The 24,571-nt window shown below is 64.3% G+C and overlaps 1 protein-coding gene across 1 annotated transcript; it reads right to left on the minus strand.

Annotated features, from left to right (window-relative positions):
- Positions 1–1,897: 1,897 nt before the first annotated feature.
- Positions 1,898–23,509, minus strand: QRICH2 (glutamine rich 2). The gene is made up of 21 exons (XM_045836760.1): positions 23,035–23,509; positions 21,494–21,564; positions 20,969–21,067; positions 16,151–17,533; positions 15,099–16,089; positions 13,425–14,363; positions 12,614–12,699; positions 12,071–12,168; positions 11,471–11,585; positions 8,223–8,477; positions 7,343–7,465; positions 7,162–7,236; positions 6,794–6,958; positions 6,538–6,659; positions 6,011–6,076; positions 5,649–5,750; positions 4,749–4,952; positions 4,300–4,444; positions 3,879–3,963; positions 3,425–3,571; positions 1,898–2,077 (listed from the first exon to the last, which is right to left on the minus strand). The coding sequence occupies exons 1-21, from the start codon at positions 23,507–23,509 to the stop codon at positions 1,908–1,910; spliced, it is 5,916 nt and encodes a 1,971-aa protein (XP_045692716.1). The 3' UTR covers positions 1,898–1,907.
- Between the last annotated feature and the right edge of the window lie 1,062 nt (positions 23,510–24,571).

A 24,571-nucleotide genomic window follows, 5' to 3' on the forward strand; every position in this document is an offset into this window, starting at 1 on the left:
CCGCCTTCCGCCCGGCGTCCTGGGCCTTTCCCAGTCTCCGCTGTTCCTGCCCTCGGCCTCCTCCTCCTCCAGGGGGGCCTGTCCCTGTGTGTGCGGTGTGGCTGTGACCCAGAGGTCCACGGGGCTGTCTGGGCGCCCTGGTGACGGGGTTCTCCCCTCTCCCAGCCTCTGGGCATCAAGACCGGGCAGGAGGCAGCTCCTGGCCCCCAGGCCCTTCTCCACTTCTCCCGCTCGGGCGGTCCGTTGGGTGACGAGGAGCCCGGTCACTTGGCGTGGGGCTGGGCCCAGGGTTGGGATCCTTCCCTCGGGCCCGAAGTGCAGCGACGCTTCAGAAGGGCCCTGCCGAGCAAGCCAGCCCACCCCTCGGGGCTGCCCCAGTGCCCTGCACGCGATCTTGTCTCGAAAAGGTTGGGTCTGCCCTTTCAGTTTTGTTTCCTGGTTGGAAACCCCTGAGGCCCCTCCCACCCTCCCCCTTGACACTGCCCACCTGTGCTTTCCCATGCTGGAAGGGACAGCCCCTTGGCTGGGGGGTGGTCACGCTGAGCCTTGTTCTGGGTCCTTCCCCAGGGTGGGCGCAGCCTGGTGAGGGCCAGTGGCGAGCCCAGACAGGGGTTTGGTTGTCCGGGGCTCTTTGGGGACTGTGGAGCCTTGTGCTTCCACGGGTGTGAGGGAGGGCCGGCCTGTCCCTGCACCTGCTCCTCCCTGCCGAGCTGGGGAGTGTGGTTTCCAGGCCAGGGATCTCGGCATTCCCAGGGAGGGAGATGGGCCTGGCCCTGCCCCCGCCCCCAGCAAGGCAAGGGCACCCCAGGGTTCAGGTGCTCCTCCCGCCACCTGTCATCACTGCAAGATGAATGGGGCCTGGCCCTGGGGAAAGAGTGGGGGTGCCCCTCCGCAGGGAGCACCTGGCTGAGCGAGCCCCACCCTCTCCTGCCCGCGTGGGACGGGGCCTGGGGAGAAACCCTTCTCAGGGCTGTTTCCTGCCGCACTTGCCTCTGTGACTCTTGTCACCCTGCCCTCACGCCCTACAGCAGGCCTCCTGCCCCGGACGCTGCTTTCCCGTGGGGGGGGGAGACCGGGCTGGGGGCGGGGGATCTCCACCTTTGCGGGGGGAACCCGTGAGAACAGGCCTGGCCACAAAGCTGCTTCCGAGACCCGAGGCCTCAGGGTGGGGCGCGTGCCCCACGCTCACCGCCCCTGCCCGCACAGAGCTACACACGTGGTCCCCTGTCCCTCCAACCGGCAAGGCCTTGAGCACGGAGGACTCGGCAGCGGGCCCTCTTGCGTGTTGGGGACCCGTGGGGAGAGGCAGCCGGAGCTGCAGGGCCTGGAGCGGGCCAGGCCAGGCCTCCCGGGGCCGCACGCTGGTCTCCATCTCTCGGGGCTGGGCGCAGAGGGGACAGGGCGGTGGCCCAGCACTGGCAGACCCTGTGCCTGAGCCCTCCCGCCTCAGCGGGGGGCCTCAAACAGAGACCTTCCCAGGTGGCTGGTGGCAGTGCACCCTGACCACCCAGGGCTGGGCACTGCCCTGGGCCAGCAGCAGGAGGGCAGCGGGCAGCTGCCACCCTCGCCTCTGCCCCAAGGGCACAGCTTGGTCACACACACTGGGCGTCCCGGGAGAGGACAGCGGGGCTGCAGCCAGGGAGGGCAGCAGCCTTGGTCTAGCCCGGGAGGCACCGGCAGCTGTGGGAGTAGACCCCCCCTGTGGCCAGCCCGAAGCCCCGGCACCCTCTGGGAATGACTTCCAGTCGGTTTAGGGGGTGCCCTGCTCTAGTGCTCACGCTGCAAGCCAGCCCCCCCCGCCCCCCCAAGAGGTCTGCCCCTGCACCTGGGGCCCTCCCTCCGCTCCACCTTCCCAAGCCGGGGCCAGAGAAGCCTCGCCACCCAGGAGCTGCTTCCTTGGCCTTTATTCAGGGCTCCGCTCGGTCAGCAGCGGAGGACCTCGGCCCGCGGGTGGGCTCCTCCAGCCCCTCCCCAGGAGGCACTTCCAGGCGCATCTCGGACCCCTCCTGGGCGCTGAGCGGCTGCGAGAGGCGTCCCTGCGAGGAGACCGGCCTGTCCGTCCGCTGGCGAGGAGAAGCTGCAAGACAGGAGGCATGGGGAGGGCTCTGCCTGCTCCCTGCGCCGGCGCCTGCGGCTGAACCCCGGAGCCTGCGGGGGCTGCTCGGGGGACAACAGGCCGGCGAGGGAAACTGCTGGGGCCGGGGGTGCGGTCCTCACAGGTGCCCTCAGCAAAGCTCCGGGACGACCGCTGAGGAACAGTGAGCCCCTTACTGCCCGCCAGGAGCCCGCCCCTTGGCCACGTGTCCTCCGTGAACAGGGGACTGACTGTTCGGGCAACAAGCACAGGTAAGCGCGGCGGTTTCCCGAACACTGTCCTCTCGCCGACTCCCACCTTGCTAGCGCCCCCAGCCGGACAGTGGGGTGCCGGGGAGGGAGGAGCATGGCACCCCCTGCTCTGTCCACCGCGGACAGCCTGGCTTTGAACCCCAGCACTGCTGCTTCCGCCCCGGGTGGCCCTGGGCAGGTACCTGGCCGGCGCTGGGCCCGGGCTCCCTCCGCCGAGAGCGAGGGAGTGGGGAGCCGAGTCTGCGCAGGTCGGCGTGAGGCCAGGACCGCGCATGCGCATGTGTGCGTGCCTGCGAGGCGCCTCACCCGGGCCTGACCCCCACCGTCGCCAGCCCTCTCCAGCTCCCGCGGGCTACCCCCCTCGCCCCCAGGCCGGAGGCCCCGACCCTAGAGCCGCTGCGAAGCACGTGGGTTGGTGACTTCGCCGGAGCGAGGGCAGCGCCTTTCCTCCGGGTCTCGTGGGGACCGGCACGAAGCAGCGCTCGGTGTCCCTTTTACTGACGGGTGAGGGGGACACTTGCAGAGTGCAGGGGCACACCTGGACGTGGCCTGGCCTCCCGGCTCCAGGCCGGCGTCCGTTTCTGGCCCCCAGGTGCCGCCTCACCCCGGGAGGCCCTCCGCCCTCTAGTGTTCAGGCAGGACGTAGCCCCCCGGGGGACAGCAGAGAGTCCGGGGACCTTCCAGAGCTGCGGGCAAGGAGGGTCCCCTCCACGGGCAGGGCCGGACGGCCCAGCCGCCACCACGCAGAGCCCGTGAGCGCGTGGGAGCAGGGACAGGCTCCGGCCGGAGCCAGAGTCTCGGGCTGCCCCCTGCCGCTGTTTCCTCTTCTGGGCGACAGGGGGCGCCACGGGGGTGCTCGCCCCACGGACCTGGGGTGCAGCCGGCCCGCAGCAGCGATGGGTGCCTCTCTTCCTCCTCCCACCCATGCCCCCCGCCCAGCTCCCAGGCCCCTCCTCTCCCCGGGGAAGTAGAGGCGTGTACCAGCCACGCGCAGGAAAGGGCGCTGGTGCAGCGGGGAGGCGGAGCCTGGGGCAGGCCCGAGGCCTCGGGAAGGACACCGCACGCGGAGGGCCCCTACCTGAGCTGTTGCCGGCCGGCACCTCGGCGCTCTGCGGCCGCGAGGGCAGCTGGCCGCTGTCACCGAGGGACGACGGGTGCCGCTGCACGTGGAGCAGCCGCGACAGCTTGGCCTTGTGCCTGGTGATGCTCGAGCCCGACGGGGACGCTGGGGAGAAGGGTCCGCGCTGAGACCCCCACCCTCCACCGAGAGCTCTGTGGGGACCTGGGGTGGGGGGCCGAGGGCCTGCCGGGCACAGCCCGCCCAGAGCGGGGCCGGACCCTGGCATCCTGGCTGAGCAGCAGAGCCTGCCCAGCCTTCCGCCGCCTGCCTGCAGCGGCCCGGGGCCTTTGGAGACTGCCCGTCTGGATGCGGGGAGGCAGGAAAGGAGACAGCCAGGCCCCGCGGCCCCAGGGAGCGCGGGGCGGGTCCCAGGGGCCTGAGCAAGAAGGGGCCGGCGGGCCGCCGGACTCACTGTCTTTGCTCGGGATGCCAGGCAGCCTTGTGTCCATCCGCCCCTTGTAGATGTGTCCATCCAGACCCAAGATGTCCACCTCGTGCTGTGGAGGTGGGCAGGCGTCCGTCACCACGTGGCACCCAGATCTTTCCCTCTGCCCCTGTCTCCACGCGGGCCTGGGGCACCAGGGAACAGCCCTGGGGTGAGGGGCGGGGGAGGTGCTCTCGCCCTCCGGGCCGCAGGTGGGGGCTGCACGCAGCACCACCACCGGAGCGGGCGGGGCGTTCCTCTTCCCAGAACCTGAGGCTTTAACTAGGTCTGAGCCACAAACTGTCTCAAGGCAGAGGGCGGGACAGGGTGACCTTGGGTGGGTTTTCCAGACGACTCGAGGACCTGGGGCTATGTCGGGGTTCCCCTCCCGGGCAGCACCCGCCCAGACCTTCAGGGCGAGCTGGATCTCCTCGGGGTGCAGGCCCTGCGGCAGGTGCTGCAGGCGGGCACGGCGGTAGGGGTAGGTGAGCGTGTGGCTGCCGCCGCAGGGCCGGGGCACCGGCGAGTAGGCGTAGTCCGACACGTCCGGCACCCTGTGGGGAGGAGTTACTGGGAACAGACGCGACCTGGGCCACCTGTGGTGGGGCCGGGCCCCAGGGAGGCGGGGGGCAGCTGTCTGCAGGGGTCTCTGGGGTCCAGGGCAGGAGTAAGGGACAGAACGGGCAGGGGAGCGAGCAGAGCAGCCCTCTGGCCTGCCGGCTGGAAGACCACACACGTAAACAGGCAAACCCCCCTGCCCCGCGCCGCACCCCCCCCAGCCCCAGAGCTTTCCCTGGTCCGGGCAGAGGTGTCTCCAGGGCCAGGGGCTCCGGCTGGGTCGTCCTCCTGCCCGCCTACCGTTTGTAGCAGGGGGAGCTGAGGCACTGGGCCTGCAGTAGCTCGCGGATCATCTGGCTGCTGGCCTTGACCGAGCCCCCGTAGTGGATCTGCACCTTCTCGATGTCCATCAGCATCTTGGAGTGCATGGAGTGCAGGCGCCCCACGCTCCGCTCCAGGGGCGCCAGGTCGGCCCGCAGGAAGGCGCCGCTGCCCAGCTTCAGGCTGCGGGCGCAGGAAGGAGGTTGAGGCGGCCGCAGAGGCGGGGCCCCGGCCCGGGCCGCACCCTGTTGGGCCCCCGGCTCCGCGGGACCCAGGGCGGGCAGGAGCCCTTCCCACGGTCCCCAAGGGGGCGTGAGCAGGCGTGTGAGCAGGAAAGGGTCCCTGAGGCGGCACAGCGCAGAGGAGCCCCCTGGAGGGGAGCCCGGTTCCCCCAGCTAACCGGGGTGGTGGCACTGGCCTCTCCCTGTCCCCGCGTGTCCAGTCCGCAGGCCTGGAACCCCTGGGTTCCTGAGCGCAACGTAAAAACCACCCTTCCCCCTGAAGCTCGGGGGACCGGAAGGCTGCAGGGAGGTGGGCTGGAGCCCGGAGCAGCGTGAGACCGCAGCCCACCCGCGTCCCCCACGTTCGCCGAGCGGCCCTCTTGCTGAGCGACGCTGGTCCCCCCTCAACCCCCCTCGGGTCCCATGCCAGGACTGCTGAGCCAGCCACAGGGCCAGGGGGTGTGAGGAGCCAAGGTGGCCGGCACCCCGGGCGAGGTCCCAGCAGGACCCCCTGTGGGACTGAAGGCGGGTGATGATCACTGGTCCTGCCTCTTGCTTCCCCAGCGCCCCAGGAAGTGTCCCGGCGGGGAACAGGGCCCCCCACGTCGCCTGTCTGTCCGGCCCCCCTGGGGAGCCCTTCGGAGGACCCCGCACGTGCCTGCGGCTCTGCTGCCGGACCTGATCCAGCTCGAAGATGGTGTAGGGGCGGGTGGAGCGGCTCCCCGGCAGGCTGGGCCCCACGGGAGTCACGGGGATGGGTCTGTGCAGGGACAGAGGGGAGCAGTGTGAGGCCTCCCATCGCCCGAGTCCACCGCCCACTCCCCTCCCCCCACCCGTGCCGCCTGCCCCAAGGACCGAGGGGCGGGCAGCTGTCCAGGCAGACAGACAGGTGCGGAGCCGCGATGGGGGGCAGGGAGAGGACGGCGCCGGAGGCGGGGAGCGAATGGAGGAGACACACAGCCCTACCGTGCCCGCCCCGTGACGGCCACCCGGCTGGGTCGGCCCCATGTGGGCACTCACTGTCCAGTCACAGGAGTCTCCAAGGGACGGTCACAGGACAGGCAGTGGAAATGTGCCAAGAGCTGCCTGTGAGGAACGGGACACGCGGAGGGTGAGTGCCCTGCCCAGAGGGTCTGGAGTGGCAGGGGAGGGGGAGAATCCACCTGGTCCCTGCTCCCCTGGAACTCACGGACTCACCGGCCCACACCTGGGCCAGATGCAGCCCGGGCCTGCCCTAACCCACCTGTCCCTGGGGGATGCTGTGTGGGCCTCGGGCGCCCTCTGGTGGCCAGCAGTGGAAACCCCACAACTCAGGCTGCCTCAGCCAGAGTCCCCTAAGAGTGGTCTCAGCTCTGGGGTCTGGGGACTCCCTCCCACTCCATTCTCACTGAACTACGAAGTGGCCTAAGCTCTAAAATACTGCCACTCCTACCGTGGGGCAGTCCACTCAGGATTAGCCACTCCCCTGAGCACGCCGTGTGCCCGTGGGAGCGGCGCATCAGGGGCCCCTGCGGGGCGTGCCGGCCTCCCCCCAGTCCGGGCCGCACCTCCGCATGCAGGCGGCCTCGTCAGCCTGGTAGAGCGGGGAGCGCTCTTTGAGCTGCTGCCGCAGGGACTTCCACCGGTCCTCCAGCAGCTGCTTCACAGGGTCCAGCTCCAGGCGGTCCAGCTGCGGCGGGCAGGGGTGGGGCCGGGCGAGCGGGGTGGGGGGGAGAACCAGGTGAGCAGGTGGGGGCCGCAGGGCCTGGGGGAGGTGGCGCCGCCCTAGTCTGGGGGCCTCGCAGCGCCCTGCGGCCCCCTCACCTTGCTGTCCATCTCCAGCAGGAGCCGGTCCAGCATCTTCTGCCAGTCCTGCTCCTGCCCGCTCATCTTGGCCACCAGCTCCTGCATCATGTGATTCAGCTGCTCCGTGGTGGCGTCGAACTGCACGCGGCTCACTTTGCCGGCCAGGGCGCTCTTGTCGGCTTTCTGCCGGGAGAGAGGAGGAGGCGCCCCCCGCCACCCGATGGGAGAGAGCCACGGACGGTGCCCTGAGGGGTCAGCCCTGACACTGAGCCCACATCCGCCCCCCACCCCTGTGAGCTCCCCTCCACTCCTGGCCTTTCCAAGAATGCCCAGTGAGGCCCCCCCCGGGGACACCGGCGGCCCCTCGGGGCCTGCCCCCTACCTACCACGTCAATCTCCATCTCCAGGTGCTCCCGGTTGGCCTTCTCCCTCTCCAGCTTCTGCAGACCCTGGTACAAGGCCTGGGGGCGAGGAGGCGGAGAATAGGGAGCGAGGAAGTGAAGGGCGGGGGCGGCCAGGGTCCCGCCTCACCCCTGCCCTGGCCACCCTGCCAGCGGCTTGGCTCACGGTGATGTCCTTCTGCTTCTGCTGATGGTCGGCGATGAGGTTGCTGGTGGTGATGTTGAGCTTCTCGCAGTCGCCCTGCACCTGCAGGATGGCCCTCTGCACGTGGCCCAGCAGCTCCTCGTCCTGTGGCGACAGGGACAGAGGCAGGCTCCCTGAGGCCGCCGCAGGGCCCTGCAAGCCAGCCCTTACAGCGCCACCCAGCAGGCGGGCCCACTGCAGGCCAGTGCTGGTCTCCCCTTCCTTGCCTCCTCCACTGCCCGCCGACAGCAGGAGGCTCTCGGCTCTTCCTGTGAGCACCCCCCCAGGGGGCCAGGGGTGCAGTTTCCTGCCTCCTAGGAGGGACCAGCCCCGGGGGACCCGGTCGGCCGGGGTCAGGGGTGTGATGGGCAGAGGCGATTGAAGCTCAGGAGTAGTGAGCTGCCCTCTGGTCCCCGAGCGTCGGCGTGGGGGCTGCGGTCTGCCCACCCGCCCCGGGCTGGATCAGCATCGCATCCTAGAGCCCAGAAGGCAGGGCTCGGGCCCGGTGGCTGCCCCAGCCCCACCAGCAGACCCACCCTTTGGTGGGGGGGGCATCGGGCAAAGGTCTGGAAGACTGGCGTGAAGGAGAGTCGGTGACCCCTAAAGCTATCCCAGCATCCCCAGGGCGTGTGGGGGGGCTCTGCTCCACCCTCAGACCGCTGTGCTTTCCCAGCCCATGGTCCCCCCACTCCGAGAGCTACTCGCCGTGACCCTGTGGAAGGACCAGGCGCCTCTGAGAGGTCAGGAAGGGCTCCCCCATGGAAAAGCGGTGCCCGGGGGCTCTGCCAGCCACTCCGGGCTCCGTGCGCCTCCCCGAGGGGCCGGGGGCAGCTGCAGCGGGAAGGAGGCCGGCAGGCGTCACCTGGCTCTGGAGCTTGGCCTTCTTGGAGGGCCGGGAGGCCGCCAGGCCGTTGACCATGTTCTGCAGCTGCTCGTAGCGCTGCACCAGCGTGCTGACCTGGTGGCCCAGGTCCAGGCTGCAGGCTGGGCAGGTGGCCCCAGGGTCAATATGGCCGGGCGTCAGGGTTATCGGGGTCTTCTGAGGTGCTATGCTCATGGTCAGCAGCGTGGAGGAGGAGGCCAGCATGCCCTCGATGATCATCCGGAGCTTGTCTAGCTGGGGGCGGGCGAGAGGGCGGGCGCAGGGCCATGAGCGGGGCCCGGCCAGGTTCCGGCCACCGTCACGGCCGGCCTGCGCTTCCCGCCCCTCGCCTGCCGGGACCTGGGCAGCTGCTGTCCCCTCAGTGCCTCGCAGAACGCGTGGCCTGTGGGAGGCGCGAGACATCTGTCCATGAAACAGTGACCAGGGTTCTCGGGGAGGGGGCATCAAAGCTGAGGGAAGCCCACGCAGGAGACCTTTCTCCAGCCAACCCGCTGGCGCCCTGTGAAGGCATGGCTCCTCTAGCTACACCTGAGAGTGGTGACATCTGTCAGAGGCCCCCCAAGGACACACAGGCCCGGCTCCCGCCCGGGGACGGGAGGGGCAGCCTCACGTACGCCCAGTCCTCACCCAGCAGGCACGCCGCCCGCAGTAAAGCGCTGTGGTGAGTGTCGCCACCACTCCAGGGCGCTCTCGTGGGCTGGGCGGGAGCAAACGCCTTCCACCGACCGGCCCTCCTGCTCTCTGCCGTTCCCCACGGTCCTACTCTGCCCCCCACAAACGATCGGTCCCGGGCAGGCGCCCACCCGGTTCAAGGGCATCCAGTCCCTAGACTGGCCGAAGACCTGTGCCACGTTGCCGGGCTCAGAAGGAGGGGCGGGGCCCACCCGAGCGCCCCCTCGTGGACATGTGTGACACAGCGGGGCCGGGGCAGCCACGTGGGAGCGTGCGTGAGAGAGGCAGAAGCTGCCAGAGCAGGACGGGAAAGAGACGTGAGAGTGTTTGAGAGCAATGGATGAGGAAAGAGACTCGGGAACAGACACGCACCAAAACAGACAGACAGACAGCGAGCGGCCTGGACTGGCCTGGGCCTCGGCTTGGACGTCCCTCTGTCTCCGGCTTCCTGCACGCGCACCTACCGCCAGCCTAGCCCCGCTTCGCCTGGGCCCGGTGACCCTCCCTTGCTCGCACCCAGGAGAACCCGCACTCCCCTGGAGAGTCCAGAGAGCCTGTCGGTGGGCCCTAGGGCTCAGAGACGGGGTTAGTTCTCTCTAGGAGACCGGAAGATGCTCCCCAAACCACTGGCATTTCAGCGGGGTCAGGAAGAGTGAGAAGTGGCCGTCCTGGAGGGGCAGCAGAGGGAGCCCCGGAGGCTGGGGGGTCAGGGGTGGGAGGCGGGGCCTCGCTGGCGCTGCCCCAGGAGGCCAGGCTGCCCCAGGGGGGGTGAACCTGGGAGGACCCTGGAGGTGGCTGAGCTCAGACACGGGCTTTGGAATGACAGGTGACTCGCACACACAGTGACCTGCTCTGGGGTCATGGGGTCACACCCCTGTCCCAGCAAACCTGGGAGTGGCCCAGAATGGGGCCTCGACGCCCACGGGCCCCCTCGGCTCAGCGGGCTTTCCCATCGGCCCCTTCCCGAAGTGCTCAGAGGGCTGCTCCCGGTCCCGACACTCGTCCGCAGAACATTCTGGGTGGCCACGGCTGGCCTCGCCCAGGACTGAAAAGCAGACACCAGCAGGAGTGGGAAGAGACAGCCCACAGTGTGGGACAAAGTACTTGCTCATCACACACCCAACAACAGTCTAGTATCCAGAATAGATAAAGAACTCTCAATAGGCCCTGGCTGGCGTAGCTCAGTGGATTGAGCGCAGACGGCAAACCAAAGTGTCGCAGGTTTGATTCCCAGCCAGGGTACATGCCTGGGTTACAGGCCATGGCCCCCAGCAACCGCACATTGATGTCTCTCTCTCTCTCTTCTTCCCTTCCTTCTCTAAAAATAAATAAATAAAATCTTAAAAAAATAAAAATAAAAATAGCACAATATTAAAAAAAAAAACTCTGAATAGCTAGACGACAGAAAGACAACCCAATTTTCAAATGGACAAAGGCTTTGAATATGCGTCTTTCCCAAGAGGATACGCGAACGGCCAATAACCACAGGAGAAGATGCCCAACATCATTAGCCACCGGGGAAATGCAAACCACAACCGAAATGGGACACCACGCCGCACCATTAGGCGGGCTCTGACCAACCAAATGCATGAAAGGAAAGTGAGTGTCCGTGCGGATGGGGGGCTGAAACCCTCGCGGGTGGCCGCTGGCGGTGTGAACGGCGCGGCGGCTGTGGGAGACACTTCGGCAGCCGCTCAGAACGTCGGCCGCGGAGGGAGGTTCCGTGCAGCCCAGCCCCCCCACTCGCCGACACGCAGCCAAGGGAAGTGAGAACGCGCGGCCGCGCAAAAACGCGCAGATGCGTGCTCACGGCGTCCTTATCCAGCGGAGCGCAAAGGCAGGAACACCAGGTGCCCTTCCGCCGACGGCGGGATAAACAAGATGTTTCCGCAGAGCCGGACGGCAGGCCACGGCGCAGCCATGGCACCGACGGAAGTCCACGCCGCGGCAGGCAGGAGCCCGGAGGGCCTCACGCCGCGTGAGAGGGGCCGGCACAGAAGGCTACGTGCTACGTGAGATGCCATTTACGGGGCACGCCCAGGACGGGGGTCTCCCCAGAGACGGAGCGCCGCCAGGGGCAGGGGTGACGGGGGGGCCGGGCGTGGCTGCCGACAGGGACGGGGACTCCTTCCGGGGAGGGGGGGCGGGCCTTCTGGAATCCGATCCTGCTGATGGCTGCACACCTTTGTCATTGGACCAAGAACCACCGCGTTCACTTTGAAAGGGTGAGTTCAAGGGGGCGGGAGTCACCTAATTTTGAAAGATGGGGGAACGCCTTCATGGCGGGCGGGCGGGCAGGCAGGCCTTGACGCGGGCCTTGCCCCTCGTGGACCAGGGGCCCCTCGTGGACCAGGAGCTGGTTCTGGATGACCAGAGGCTGAATCCTAGGAACAGCCCTCTCCCCCACCCCCCATCCCCATGAGACACACACACACACACACACACACACACACACACACACAGAGGAGGAGCTGGTGGGGACTGATGAGGCTGCCCCCTCCTGGGCAGCCAACAGAACGGCCCGGCCCCTGTGCTGAGCTGGGTGGGTGCCTCACCTGATCCTGCAGGTAAAGGGAAGCTTCAGAGACTGAATGCTCCAGGCTGGCCTTGCCCCGTTCCTGGCTGTTCCTCAGCTCGGCCAGCTCCTTCTCGATGTCGGCCATGGTGACTCTGCATGCGCAAGAGACGGCCTGGCCACAGCGCCAGCCCAGGGGCCCGGGCCCTCCCCCGCCCAGTGCTGGCCCCCGCCGTCAGGGATGGCGGCCGGCGGACCGGGCCTGGTTCAGCCTTCCCAGCAGGCTCCGCCCAGGGAGCCCAAGGCCCTGCCTGTGCTGGGGTGGGTGCCCAGGGTGCCTCCAGCTGGCAAGGCCGGGCACTGTGCAGAGAGGCCTCAGAGGGACTCTAGCAAGCACTCTCAGCCCCGGACTGGGCACAGAGTCTAAGGGGCCTTTTTGAGAGGTAGGGGAGGAGGGCTCTTTCAAAACCCTGGTGCTGAGCTGGTTTAGGAACTTGGGGAACCTCCACCAGCCACTTGAACTAGACTCGGGCAAACTGAAGAGTGGCCGTCACCCAGGTCAAAGGCCAGCATCGGGCGGGCCAGAGCCGCTGCCGCCTCCCTGGCTGAGCACGGGTGAGGTCAGGGTGGGGGCAGCTACCTGAGGAGGCCCAGCTGCAAGCTCAGCTGGCTGCTTTTCACCTCCTTCCCCGTGTCTGGGTGCACGTCGCCCTCCAGGATCTTCTGTATCTTGTCCATCTACAAGACCGAGGGGGGGGCGGCCAGGTAGGCTGGAGTTCTGGGCTTCCTGAAGGTGCCGCTCCAGCCTGAGCCAGCCCCTCCCCCAGTCCTTAATCCTCGTCCAACCTTCGTGCATCCACTCATCCACCCCGGGGAGGTGGACGGGTGGCTGTGACCGCTGGCCCCAGACGGCCCCGGGGCCTAGGCTTTACTGGGAACACCTGCGGGCACCTGGACATGCTTGGGCCACCTGGTCGGTGCAGCTGCGCCCTCGCCGCTCCGAGCGTCCGGTTTGCGATCGGGAAACGGACACGGTGATGTCCGAGGGCCTCTCCTACCCGACGGGACTGTCGGGACCCAGGGGGCCCCACGAGTGCGGGACAGGGCCGCGTCAGGCATCCCAGCGCCAGGGGCGCGGGGGACTCCTGGCGCGGGGTGAAGGGGGCCACCCTCCCTTACGTACTTTCGCTTTCTCCTGCCGGAATTCTTTGGTCAAGGCCTTTATGTTCTTTGTCTGCTCCTGAACTTCCGGCGGGATGGTCTTTTGCACTACGGAAAACGGGGCCCCTCGGGTCAGAAATGGTGGGGTTCCCAGTGGGCTTCCCATCCCCATTTCCAGCCCCCATGAGGAGGCTGCCCTGGAGAACACAGCCCCGCGGGGACGGGATGGGAAGACAGGAGACAGGAGTGTCCCTGGCCCGTAAGAAATCCACCTAAGGAGCCCCGGCTGGTGTGGCTCAGTGGATGGAGCGCTGGCCTGTGGACCAAGGGGTCCCCGGCTCAATTCCCAGTCAGGGCGCATGCTACAGGCCAGGTCGCCAGTAGGGGGCGTGTGAGAGGCAACCACACATTGATGTTTCTCTCCCTCTCTTTCTCCCTCCCTTCCCCTCTCTAAGTAAAATTATTCTGGACCTGGAGCTGTGAATGGGCAAAGTTAGGTTTGAATCCTCCAGTCTCTCCTGCCCCCCAGCGGACACTGTTGGTGCCCCCTTCCCCCTTGTCTCCCGGCAGCTAAAGGCTTAAGACGCTGCCTCATTCTGTTCCTGAGGCTCCTTTGCTCCTGCTGGTTCTACTCCATCTTTTAAACCCTGAAGGCTCTCGGAGAACCCGGAATGACCAAGAACAGACCCGTTCTATGTCCTGGGACTCGGAGGAGGCCGGCTGCCAGGGGTTGAGGTCGGGGGTAGGGGGGTGAGGGTGGTGTGGGGCCGGGAAGAGATGAAATCCATTCAGAACAAAGACTGTGGCCCCTACTCCCGGCCGGCGGTACCCACCCATGAGGGAGAACAGGTACTGGATCTTCTCCAGGTCGGACTGGCCAGCCTTCTTCTCGTCCAGCTCCTTCATGGTCTCCTTTAGCTCCATGTAGAGGGCGATGAGCTCCCCCATCATACGGAACGTCTCCACTGCCACAGGGAAGCTGATGGCCACTCTGTCCAGTGAGTCGTGTCTCTCGCCCACGACACTGCTCCTTTGAGGTGAGACTTGGTCGACATGGTGAGGGGAGTCTGTATGCCTGGAAGAGGCGGCATCCTGGCGTGGGGTAGTCTGGATATAAGTCTCAGGTTGATTTGGATCCAAAACGACTCGGACATACTTATTGCTATCTGGGTATCCCAGGCCACTCGGGCCCGGGTACGCGAAGCCCTGGGCGCCCGGGATAGAGGGTGTGTGGTCACGCTGATGCGGGCCACGTGGGGCCAGAGGCTGCTGCTCTGGGCGTGCAGGTTGCATACCTGTGCTTATCGGCATCGGACCACGCTGGTCTGTGCCAGGGGGCATCAAACCCTGTTGATAAGTTTCTGTTGGTGCCAAACCTCCTTGGACTGGACCTGGTGACATCAAACCTTGCGAGGCTGGAAGTGCTGACACCTGGGTAGGATGATCTGTGCTACGAGGCACCACCCCGTGCTGATACGGGCGTGATGGTGTAAAAGGTGGATAATCTGAGGGGGACGGGAAGCCGCGGAACTCGGTGCCTGGTGGTACCAAGCCTTGGTAATCTGCACCAGGTTGGCTCAAACCACCCTGATCCGTCCCAGGCTGCATGGAATCAGGACGATATGCACCACGCTGGACCACACCATGGGGATAGGCCCCTGGCTGGACCAAACCAGGTGGATATACACCACTCTGAACCAAACCCTGCTGATCCATTCCAGGTTGGACCAAATCAAGTTGATCTGCACCAGGTTGGACCAAACCAGGCTGACCTGCACCAGGCTGACCTGTGCCAGGTTGGACCAAACCAGACTGAACTGCACCAGGCTGACCAGCACCAGGTTGGACAAAACCAGGCCAGCTGGCACCAGGTTGGACAAAACCAGGCTGACTTGTGCCAGGCTGACTTGTTCCCGGTTGGATTGTACCAGGCTGACCTGTACCAGGTTGGACAAAACTAGGCCAACCTGCACCAGGTTGGACAAAACCAGGCTGACCTGCGCCAGGCTGACCTGCACCAAGCTGACCTGTTCCTGGTTGGATTGTACCAGGCTGACCTGCACCAGGTTGGACAAAACCAGGCCAACCTGCACCAGGTTGGACAAAACCAGGCTGGCCTGCACCAGATTGGACTGCACCAGGTTGGACTGTACCAGGCTGACCTGCACCAGGTTGGACTGCACCAGCCTGACCTGCACCAGGCTGACCTGTACCAGGTTGGACAAAACCAGGCTGACCTGCACCAGGCCGACCTGCACCAGGCTGACCTGCACCAGGCTGACCTGCACCAGGCCGACCTGCACCAGGTTGGACAAAACCAGGCTGGCCTGCACCAGATTGGACTGCACCAGGTTGGACTGCACCAGGCTGACCTGCACCAGGTTGGACAAAACCAGGCTGACCTGCACCAGGTTGGACAAAACCAGGCTGACCTGCACCAGGCTGGCCTGCACCAGGTTGGACTGCACCAGGCTGACCTGCACCAGGCTGACCTGCACCAGGCCGACCTGCACGAGGTTGGACTGCACCAGGCTGACCTGCACCAGGCTGGACAAAACCAGTCTGGCCTGCACCAGGTTGGACTGCACCAGGCTGACCTGCACCAGGCTGGACAAAACCAGTCTGGCCTGCACCAGGTTGGACTGCACCAGGCTGACCTGCACCAGGTTGGACAAAACCAGGCTGACCTGCACCAGGCTGACCTGCACCAGGTTGGACTGCACCAGGCTGACCTGCACCAGGTTGGACAAAACCAGTCTGGCCTGCACCAGGTTGGACAAAACCAGGCTGACCTGCACCAGGTTGGACTGCACCAGGCTGACCTGCACCAGGCTGACCTGCACCAGGCCGACCTGCACGAGGTTGGACTACACCAGGCTGACCTGCACCAGGTTGGACTGCACCAGGCTGACCTGCACCAGGCTGGACAAAACCAGTCTGGCCTGCACCAGGTTGGACTGCACCAGGCTGACCTGCACCAGGTTGGACAAAACCAGGCTGACCTGCACCAGGCTGACCTGCACCAGGTTGGACTGCACCAGGCTGACCTGCACCAGGTTGGACTGCACCAGGCTGACCTGCACCAGGTTGGACAAAACCAGTCTGGCCTGCACCAGGTTGGACAAAACCAGGCTGACCTGCACCAGGCTGACCTGCACCAGGTTGGACTGCACCAGGCTGACCTGCACCAGGTTGGACTGCACCAGGCTGACCTGCACCAGGTTGGACAAAACCAGTCTGGCCTGCACCAGGTTGGACAAAACCAGGCTGACCTGCACCAGGTTGGACCAAACCAGGCTGACCTGCACCAGGCCGACCTGCACCCGATTGGACTGTACCAGGCCGACCTGCACCCAGGTTGGACAAAACCAGGCTGACCTGTTCCAGGCTGACCTGCACCAGGTTGGATAAAATCAGGCTGACCTGCACCAGGTTGGATAAAACCAGGCTGACCTGCGCCAGGTTGGATAAAACCAGGCTGACCTGTACCAGGCTGACCTGCACCAGGTTGAACAAAACCAGGCTGACCTGCACCAGGTTGGACCAAACCAGTCTGTACTGCTCCAGACTGGACAAAACCAGGATGAACTGCTCCAGGTTGGACCAAACCAGGCTGAACTGCTCCAGGTTGGACCAAACCAGTCTGTGCTGCTCCAGACTGGACAAAACCGGGCTGAACTGCTCCAGGTTGGACCAAACCGGGCTGAACTGCTCCAGGTTGGACCAAACCAGTCTGTACTGCTCCAGATTGGACAAAACCAGGATGTACTGCTCCAGATTGGACAAAACTAGGCTGAACTGCTCCAGGTTGGACCAAACCGGTCTGTACTGCTGCAGGTTGGACCAAACCAGTCTGTACTGCTCCAGGCTCGACCAAACCAGTCTGATCCATTCCAGGCTGGACTAAACCAGGATATGCACCAGGTTGAACCCAACTAGGTGGATAAGCACCAGGCTGGACTGCACCAGGCTGAACTGCACGAAGCTGGTCCCCAACATACTGCTGTAAGCCACGGTGTGCGAATTCAGGTGTTTCCACGCTGAGCTGTACAGAACCTTGCTGGTCTGCGACAACTTGCATCAGACCAGCTGATCCCAGAACATGCTGGTCTGTAATCAGGGGAACCAGTCCTTGTTGATCCATGCCAAATACTGCAAATCCCTGCTGAGCTATGCCAGGCGGCCCCACGCCACTCTCGTCCATGCCAGCCCATTCCACACCACGCGGGTCTGTGCCAGGAAGTCTCACACCTTGTTGATATGTGCCAAGTGGAACTACACCAGGCTGCTCCACACTAGGTAGTGCCAGTCCTTGCTGCTCTGTGCCAGGTGCCCGTGGTGGCACCACATCCTGCTGACCCATGCCGGGGATTACTGATTCCTGCGTACCCATTCCAGGCGGCATCATACCCAGCGGGCTCGTGCTGAAGGGGAACACGCCAGGTGGGTGAGTGCTCGGCTGTAGCAATTCAGGCTGATCCAGGACAAGTGGCTCCAACTCGTGCTGATCTGGCCATGCGTAGACTTGACCCGGGCTGACCTGCACCGCCCTCATCGGGTCTGGGTGCACGGGACGACGCCCGCCCCTAGCTGAGGCTGAGTCCTCTGGCGCGGGGCCAGGGTGTGCGAAGCCGGACTGGTCTCGAGGCTCCGCTCTGAGTTGGGACTGAGGGGGTTGCTGGGTTTTGGCCAGGCTGGCTTCATCACGGGCCCTCGGGTGCTGTTCTTTCCCAGGAAACCCAGCGGCAGAGGCGAGTCTGCCTTGTTCCCTGCCAGGCACGCCCTCAGATGGGTGTCTTGACCTGCCGGTCCCTGGTGAGGTCTGATCTGGGCCAAAGGCACCAGCAGAATCCAGAGAACCGCTCGGACCCATGTCATTTGATGTTAAGGACGTCTGCCTTAAGCTTCTGCGTTTCCGAAGTGCTGTTGTTGACTCCGAGCCCTGGTCGAAGAGGAAGAAAGCAAGCAGAGGCAGCAAATAAAAGTGTTGTAAGGGTCAGAGGGGAGGAAATCCGGGCTCTCTGAATAGGAACACTTAAGGCCCCTGGGGGGCAGTCCCCGCTGGTCCCCAGATAGAAGCTGGACCCAAAGGAAGACTTTGACACCCTCGGAGGGCAGTTCTGCAGACTTTTGAGGATCTGCACATTTGCAAATGGCATCGTAATCTATAACCTCCCTCCTGAAAGACGGGGGCACCACAATACGCAAGGGGTCCGCGCCGCAGAAAGAACACGAGTACTTAAGTTTCAGATACGAAGTCCGCCCTGCAGTCGGCCCACTGCTGACGGCAGCAGTGTGCACTGCGGAGCAGCTGACCCGCATATTTAAAATGCAGACGCACAGGCCCTTGGACCCAGAACTTGCACAGACAGAAGTGTTCTCCACCGACGCTCACAGAAGGCCGCCCAGGTGCGGGTACGAAGACTGAGCCTGTGGCATTGTTTATAAAAACAGGTTACCGATAGGGGACTGATGGAGGACGTGTGGTGCACCCACACAGGAGGACACTGAAAATCTGTTTGAAAAGAATGAGTAATGGACTATCTCCACATCCAACCCAAACGGAGCCACAAGGACTGCCTTTGCCCTCCTTTCTGGAACAACCAAAATCTGAAACCCAAAACCAATGATGAGACAGTGGATTTCTGGGCCCTGGCTGCCAGCTAACGGAGCTCAGCCGTTCCCGGAAGCTGGGGAGACAGACGACGCGAACCACACCGCCGCCTCGCCTGGGGCTTGGACGGAGTTTCCAGGCTGCAGTGCGGGAGGCAGCTCACGGGGGCCCAGCACACTCCCTGAGCCGGGGAGAAAAGCCGAGCGTTCGGGAGGCGGCGGCCACGGGACCAGGAATCGGAAAGCAGCAGCACAGAGATGACTCGGGAGGCCTGCGGAGGGTCCCCCTCGGGCGCCTGCGCAGAAGTGGCCGGCCCACCCGGGAGGAAGCGCTCTGAGGCCGAGAGAGGAACCCCCGACAGGGCCGGAGGGACCAGTGCTGGGATTCTCACGAGGTCGGGCGCAGTGCCTGCTCCTGCCGGCCAGCGTGGAAAACACCCAGAATTTGCGGGGCAGAGTCCCCAGCAGGGGGTGGCCTCAGCAGTGGAGAGTGGTCAGCTCTACACAGAAAACTGCTGGGGACCCACTAAGAAAATAACTAAAAGATATACGGACAAAAAAGAAAAGAACAATAAAGAATATGCAGGCAAAGAAACAGCAAGGGGTTTCACATGGTACAATACTAGAGGAGTGGAGGGACATAGAAAACATAGCAAAACGGAAGGGGTGGACTCAGTAATTAAACACTCCAATCAGAAGGCAGAGGTTGTGAATGACAATTTAAAAGAAAACAAAGAGAGAAAGAAGGAAAGGAAGGAAGGAAGGGAGGGAGGGAGGGAGGAAGGAAGGGAAGAAAGAGGAAGGAAGGGAGGAAGGAAGGGAGGGAGGGAGGAAGCAGAGGTTGGCAGGCTGGAGTGAAGAACGTGACCCCAGGGGGCACACAGGGGTGAGCGCCAGTGGGCGGGGAGGCCGGCCCTTGGGGAGGAGGACGGGGAGAAGCCCAAACCCTCGAGAGGCCTGCATCCCAGCCCTGCACCCTGGGGTGCTGCTGACCACCTGTGCTCTTGTTCTCGGGCCAATTCAGGAACGGAAGGACAGCGAGTACCTGAAGGAAGATTGGAGAACCAGGAAGTGATTAATAACCAGGAAGCGACTCATCACGAGTCGGCTGTCCACGCGAAAATGAGGCTCGAGAGCCAGAAGAGTCTGCGTCCCGAAGCCCACAAGAACAGAAGATACCGCCTGCGGGCTCATCGGAGAGGAGCTGTCAAACTTCACGGGATCCCAGACTTTGACAGGAGCCTGGGCAGACACCTGTCATCACCTGGGCTCGTCCTCTAGCTTTTTTTTTTTTTTTTAAAAGATTTTATTTATTTATTTTTAAAGAGAGGGGAAAGGAAGGAGAAAGAGAGGGAAACATCGGTGTGTGGCTGCCTCTCACGCGCCCCCTACTGGGGACCTGGCAGGCATATGCCCTGACTGGGAATCAAACCGGCGACCCTTTGGTTCACAGACCTGCGCTCAAACCACTGAGCTACACTTAACCCCTAGCTACTCAAAAGCTTGTGGCATTTATATTCTCCCTTGCTTCTGGAGCTGTTCACGATTCTGAGAACTGTCAAAACGCTGACACTTTTTTAGCTCCAGGAGGAGCGGAATGTCTCCAGGTGCTTATGTGGGTGCTTATTTACAGCCTCGCAGGTGCCTTCTGCCGGCTCCCTGAGAACATGTGGGCTCACTCAGAACACACGACCGTGGTATCTGTAAATCAGCTTCAGCTTTGTAAGAAATGCAGCACGGAAAAGCCTAGTCACTGTGTCGTACACCTGAAACTAATATTGCATGTCAACAGCAATCAAAAAAATTTTTTTTTGAATTTTAAAACAGTGAAAGCGGAGGCCGCCTGTTCCTAGGCCGCCCCTCCCGTTTGCAGACTCCTCTTCCAAAGCTTTTTGATGGTACTTTCCTCCAAAGATGGGCCCGGAGTTCAGAAAACCGCAGGGTGTCTCGTGTCTATTGTACGGAAATACTTGTTGCACCCCAGATGGCCATGCGGTGGCGCCAAAGGGTCCCCTCTCCTCCCCTCTCCCCCGTGTTTCTGCATATCTATCTGCGTGACCCTTTTTGAGGGACCCAGATGCACAAAGCCAGGGGTAGGAAAATGTCAAAACCACACATCAGCTGGCCCTCGTCCTGGATGGCCATGTAAACATCCCCATTTTTTTCAGGCAAAGGAAGGACGGGGCTCGAAAAGGACCTGGTTACCCCGGCGCCTCTGCGCAAGCTCCCCCGTCAGCGAAGGGCCCCTTCCCTGCAGAGGCCTTATTGCCGCGGCTGGTCCACCTGTGTCCACCGACGGCGAAGGGACCTGTGCATGCCAGGACAGGCCGCGAAAGGACTGTGAAACACCGCAAAAGTAAACCAGGGGCCCTTTTCCATCCACATGGGTGGCCAAGCTCCAAGAACCGGGGGCCTTGAAGACAGCGCTGGCGGAACCGCGAGGTGAGACCCCTTCTCCTCCACGGCTGGGGGCGGGGCCTACGCGGGAACCCCACCCACCCACCGGAGGCAATTAGCCGAAAGCCACCCAGACCACAAACGCAGACTCCATTGCTGGGAATTCGCCCTCTGCGTGTGTCCACTCGTGGAGCGCTGTTGTAGCCCTGGGGGAGAACGTGAAAACCAGCCCCAGTGGGAGACTGTGAAACCAACTACGGATGTCCACGCAGCGGAACCCTGCCTGACAGCAAAGAGGGAGAGAGGCTCGGGGGAGACCGCCGCCACACCCCTGCCCCCTATGGGATGTGTTCACCCCTGGGGAGACCTTCCAGCCGTCGGCGATCGCTTGCTCCAGCTCCTCCCAGGTGACCATGGTGACTTCTTCCCCAGGAGGTATCAAAGTCAGCTTCCGGCTCAAGGGTTCCTGACGGCGACAGACAGCACGGGGCTCCGTTAATCCCAGGACGACAGACAGCACGGGGCTCCGTTAATCCCAGGACGACAGACTGCACGGGCTCCGTTAATCCCAGGACGTTTGAGGAGCAGGGCTGAGCTGACGGGGGGGGGCCTGCCGCAGCCCCAGCCCCAGCCCCAAGGAGATGTCACTGGGAGTCTCAGACCACTGGCTTCCTGCCTCATGGGGGCGCTGGTGGAGCACTGGGCAGGGATGGGAGGGCTTTCCCTTCAGCCCCCGGGGGGCAGCACCTGAGAGGCAGAGGGCAGAGCTCGTCCTCCCTGGGGGGACACAGACGTCCGGGGCAGACGCTCGGAGGTGCCAAGAGGGAGCCAGGCTGCGGGCACCCATCCCCCCCCCCATCCTGCCCCTTCCCGCAAAACCGGCGGACGTTACCAGGACTTCATCCCGGCTTCTGACTATCCGCTCTATTTCCTCGATCCGTTGCAGAAGTTTCTGGAAGAAGGGTGCAGAGGTGGGGTGTCAAAGCAGGCCCTCCTGTGGCCCCTACACACACACACACACACACACACGGGTGAGGGGGAACCATGTGTGAGCCTTGAAGGAACCAGGGACAGAAGACGGGTACGCAGACAAGAGGAGGGGACATGGGGGGTGGCGGGGTGGCACTGGGGACAGCTGTGCCAGGGGCAAACGCTAAATGCTGGCATGGGAACCTTTGGTCCTAGGACCCCCTTCCGACAGCCCACCAGTGACACACTGCCGGGTGCACAATGGGGCTGCCCTCGCTGCCCACGGACAAGCGTTAGTTACTGGGGACTTGGAGGGCGTCTGTGGCGCCATGTTGTTTCAAAGCAAATCGCTGGAACTGAAACCTTCTGCCCGCCTTCAGAATCTAAGACTCTTAAAGGTAAATAAAATGTCTTCTCTCTGAAAAATAAAACAACCTAACACCCCCAAACACCTCACGATCAAAAGCAAAGCTTCCCAGAGCAAAAAATGAGCCCCGCTCCGGTTTCGAGGCCTGGGATGACCCAAGTGGGCGGAGGTTCCCGCCCCCCCAGAGTCTCAGCCTCCCCTTTCGCTCCTTGGAGCCTCTCCTCTCCCTCAAGTCTCTTCTCAGCCTCTTGCTGCGCCCCCCCTCAGTCTTCAGCCCCAACCCCCCCCCCAGAAAACAAAGAGCCGAATGAAGGTGTTGCTGCGCTTGCAGCCGGAGGTTGGGGGACTGAGGGGATGACCCAGAACTCTCTCCGTCCCAGCCCTGGCTTGTCTCCCAACACCCACCACCTTCTTTCTTTACGCTTCAGAGGAAACTCAAAGGATTACTCTGAGAAGCCGTCAGCGCCCCCCCCCCCGCCCCACCCCGGGTGGGTTCAGGACCCTTGGGTGTCTGATACTCGAGGGTGAGCCTCCATGCAAACCGGGAGAGGAAGGGCGATGCGGGGCGGGGGAAGGGGGGGTCCCACCACCCTCACAATTGGGGTCATCTCCTGGGCTTTCTCCCGGCCTTCCTTCAGCTTTTTCGCGTCGTGCATGATGGTCTGGAGCAGCTCCGTGGTCTGCAAGGTGGAGTGGGGGCCTTGTGGGTCTAGGCTGCACCAAGGCCTGGCACCCCCACCATCCCAGCACCCAGCACCCGCACCCAGCCTGTACTGGCCTCCTCCCTGCAGGGGTGGGTGGTCGTGGGTGCCCTTGGGACTCAGCCCCAGCCTGGGCTGGAGGGCGGTTTGGAGGCACCTGGCGTGTTCTCACCTTTGGTCTGTCCTTCCACATTTTTATCAAGCCCCTTTGCACTTTCTCGGGCACCAATGTGGCCGTGCCGGGCACTGGTATGGCCGTCTCAGGCAATGCTGAGGATGCCCCCAGCACAGGCGTGGGCATCTTGGGCAGTGGTGTGGCCGTTACCAACTTGGTCTTCTCAATAGTGGGCGTGGCCATATCGCTAGTAGGCGTGGTCATATCCGTGGTGGGAGTGGCCATCTCCTGAGCCAAGTCCTTTTCCATCTCCTGGGTCTCCGGCCACTCCTGGGCGTCCAAGTCCTCTCCGCTTACCAGGGCAGTGAAGTATTGCATGTGATCCAGCATGGCCTGCACCTGGCTGTCCATGGTCTTGAACTGCCGGCTCAGGTCCTGGACCTGCCCACCCAGGTCCTTCACCTGGCTATCCAGCGTCTGGGCCGGCACCCTGGCCACGCTGCTCCTCCGCTTCTCCTTGGGCACACCCACCTGCGGGGTGCTCAGCGAGGCCCGTGCGCCCTCCAAGGAACGACTCGGCTCAGGCGACAGAGTCTGGAAGTCCACCCGGGTGTCCTGCAAGTGGAGGTTCTTGAGCATGGCCACGATGAGCGTGTGAAGGGCCGTGAAGTTCACGGCGCCCACCTCCGGGGTGCCGATGGCCAGGTCGGCCAGCTCCCGGAGGGAGACCTTGTTGGTGGCCGTCGCGGGCGGCATCGTGCGCGGTCTCCGGCGGTCAGCTCCGGCGACCGGACCGTTGGCCACGCCCCCTCACTGTTCACGGCCACTGTGGGCTTTCGAGGACCCTGTGGGGTCCCGCGTCCTGCCCTGCCTCTGGGCTCTGTCGGGAGTCTGCCTGGAGTTCAGAGACGAGCGCCCCGCAGCCGCTCTGCGCTCCCGGAGCCCGGTCGGCGCCCGCCTCCCGGGCGGGTCGGGGGCCCCTCCGGCCCTCCGCTGGCTCCTCGCAGTCTCCGCTCAAGCCCAGCGCCGCCCCCTCCTCGCGCCGGGTCTCGGCCAGCGGACGTTTGAAAAAAGGCGGGGGCGGGCGGCGACCCAGTGGCGGTGGCCCCCGCGTGCCCGAGGGTTCCGCGGAGGGGCACGCCCCCAGAGGAGGACGGCGCCCGGGGCGCAGGAGTCCGCACCTCGCGGGACCTGCCGAAACTCACCCGGGGACCCTTTCCCACAGGGACCCGGGGACGCCTTGGTCACACTCCCGGGCACCACCCGTTTCTGTTCTCAGTGAACGCTCCCGAGGAAAGGCGACTCGGGGCTGTGCCAAGGCATTTTTATCGGGGAACAAACACCTCGGCTCCGGGAGGGGGCGCGTCCGAAGGCTCACCGAGCCTCCCGCCGGCCCTTAGCCAGAGAGGCCCACGATTCGCTCACCCTCGGAGGCCGGTGCGGGCCCGGACGTACCGGGCACCGCGGCACCTACGCTGCGCGTCCGTCCCACTACACTGCTACCCTGAGCAGTGGCACAGACCTAAGGGCGCAGTGCGGACACCCCGGCCGCTGGGGGGCAGTTTCCACCTCGTTTTGCACCGCGGAAGGGAGGAGGGCTTAGACAAGACCACTCCCCGCCCACCTGGTGCCAATTAGTTACCAGGCGACGGAGCTTCCCCGCGCCGCGCCGGCCTGGCTCACGGCACACTCGAGCGCCAGCACTTCGGCTCGTTAGGGTGGGCCGGGGCCGCCAGTTCGGCGCTCCCCAGAGACCCGACTGCCCCCCACCGGGTCCCTCCAGAACGTGGGACACACTCGGGGACGCTGAGGAGAGCC

The sequence above is a fragment of the Phyllostomus hastatus genome, unplaced genomic scaffold (genome assembly GCF_019186645.2).
Source record: "Phyllostomus hastatus isolate PE091 unplaced genomic scaffold, TTU_PhHast_1.1 phas_contig_210, whole genome shotgun sequence".
NCBI classification, from domain to species: Eukaryota; Metazoa; Chordata; class Mammalia; order Chiroptera; family Phyllostomidae; genus Phyllostomus; species Phyllostomus hastatus.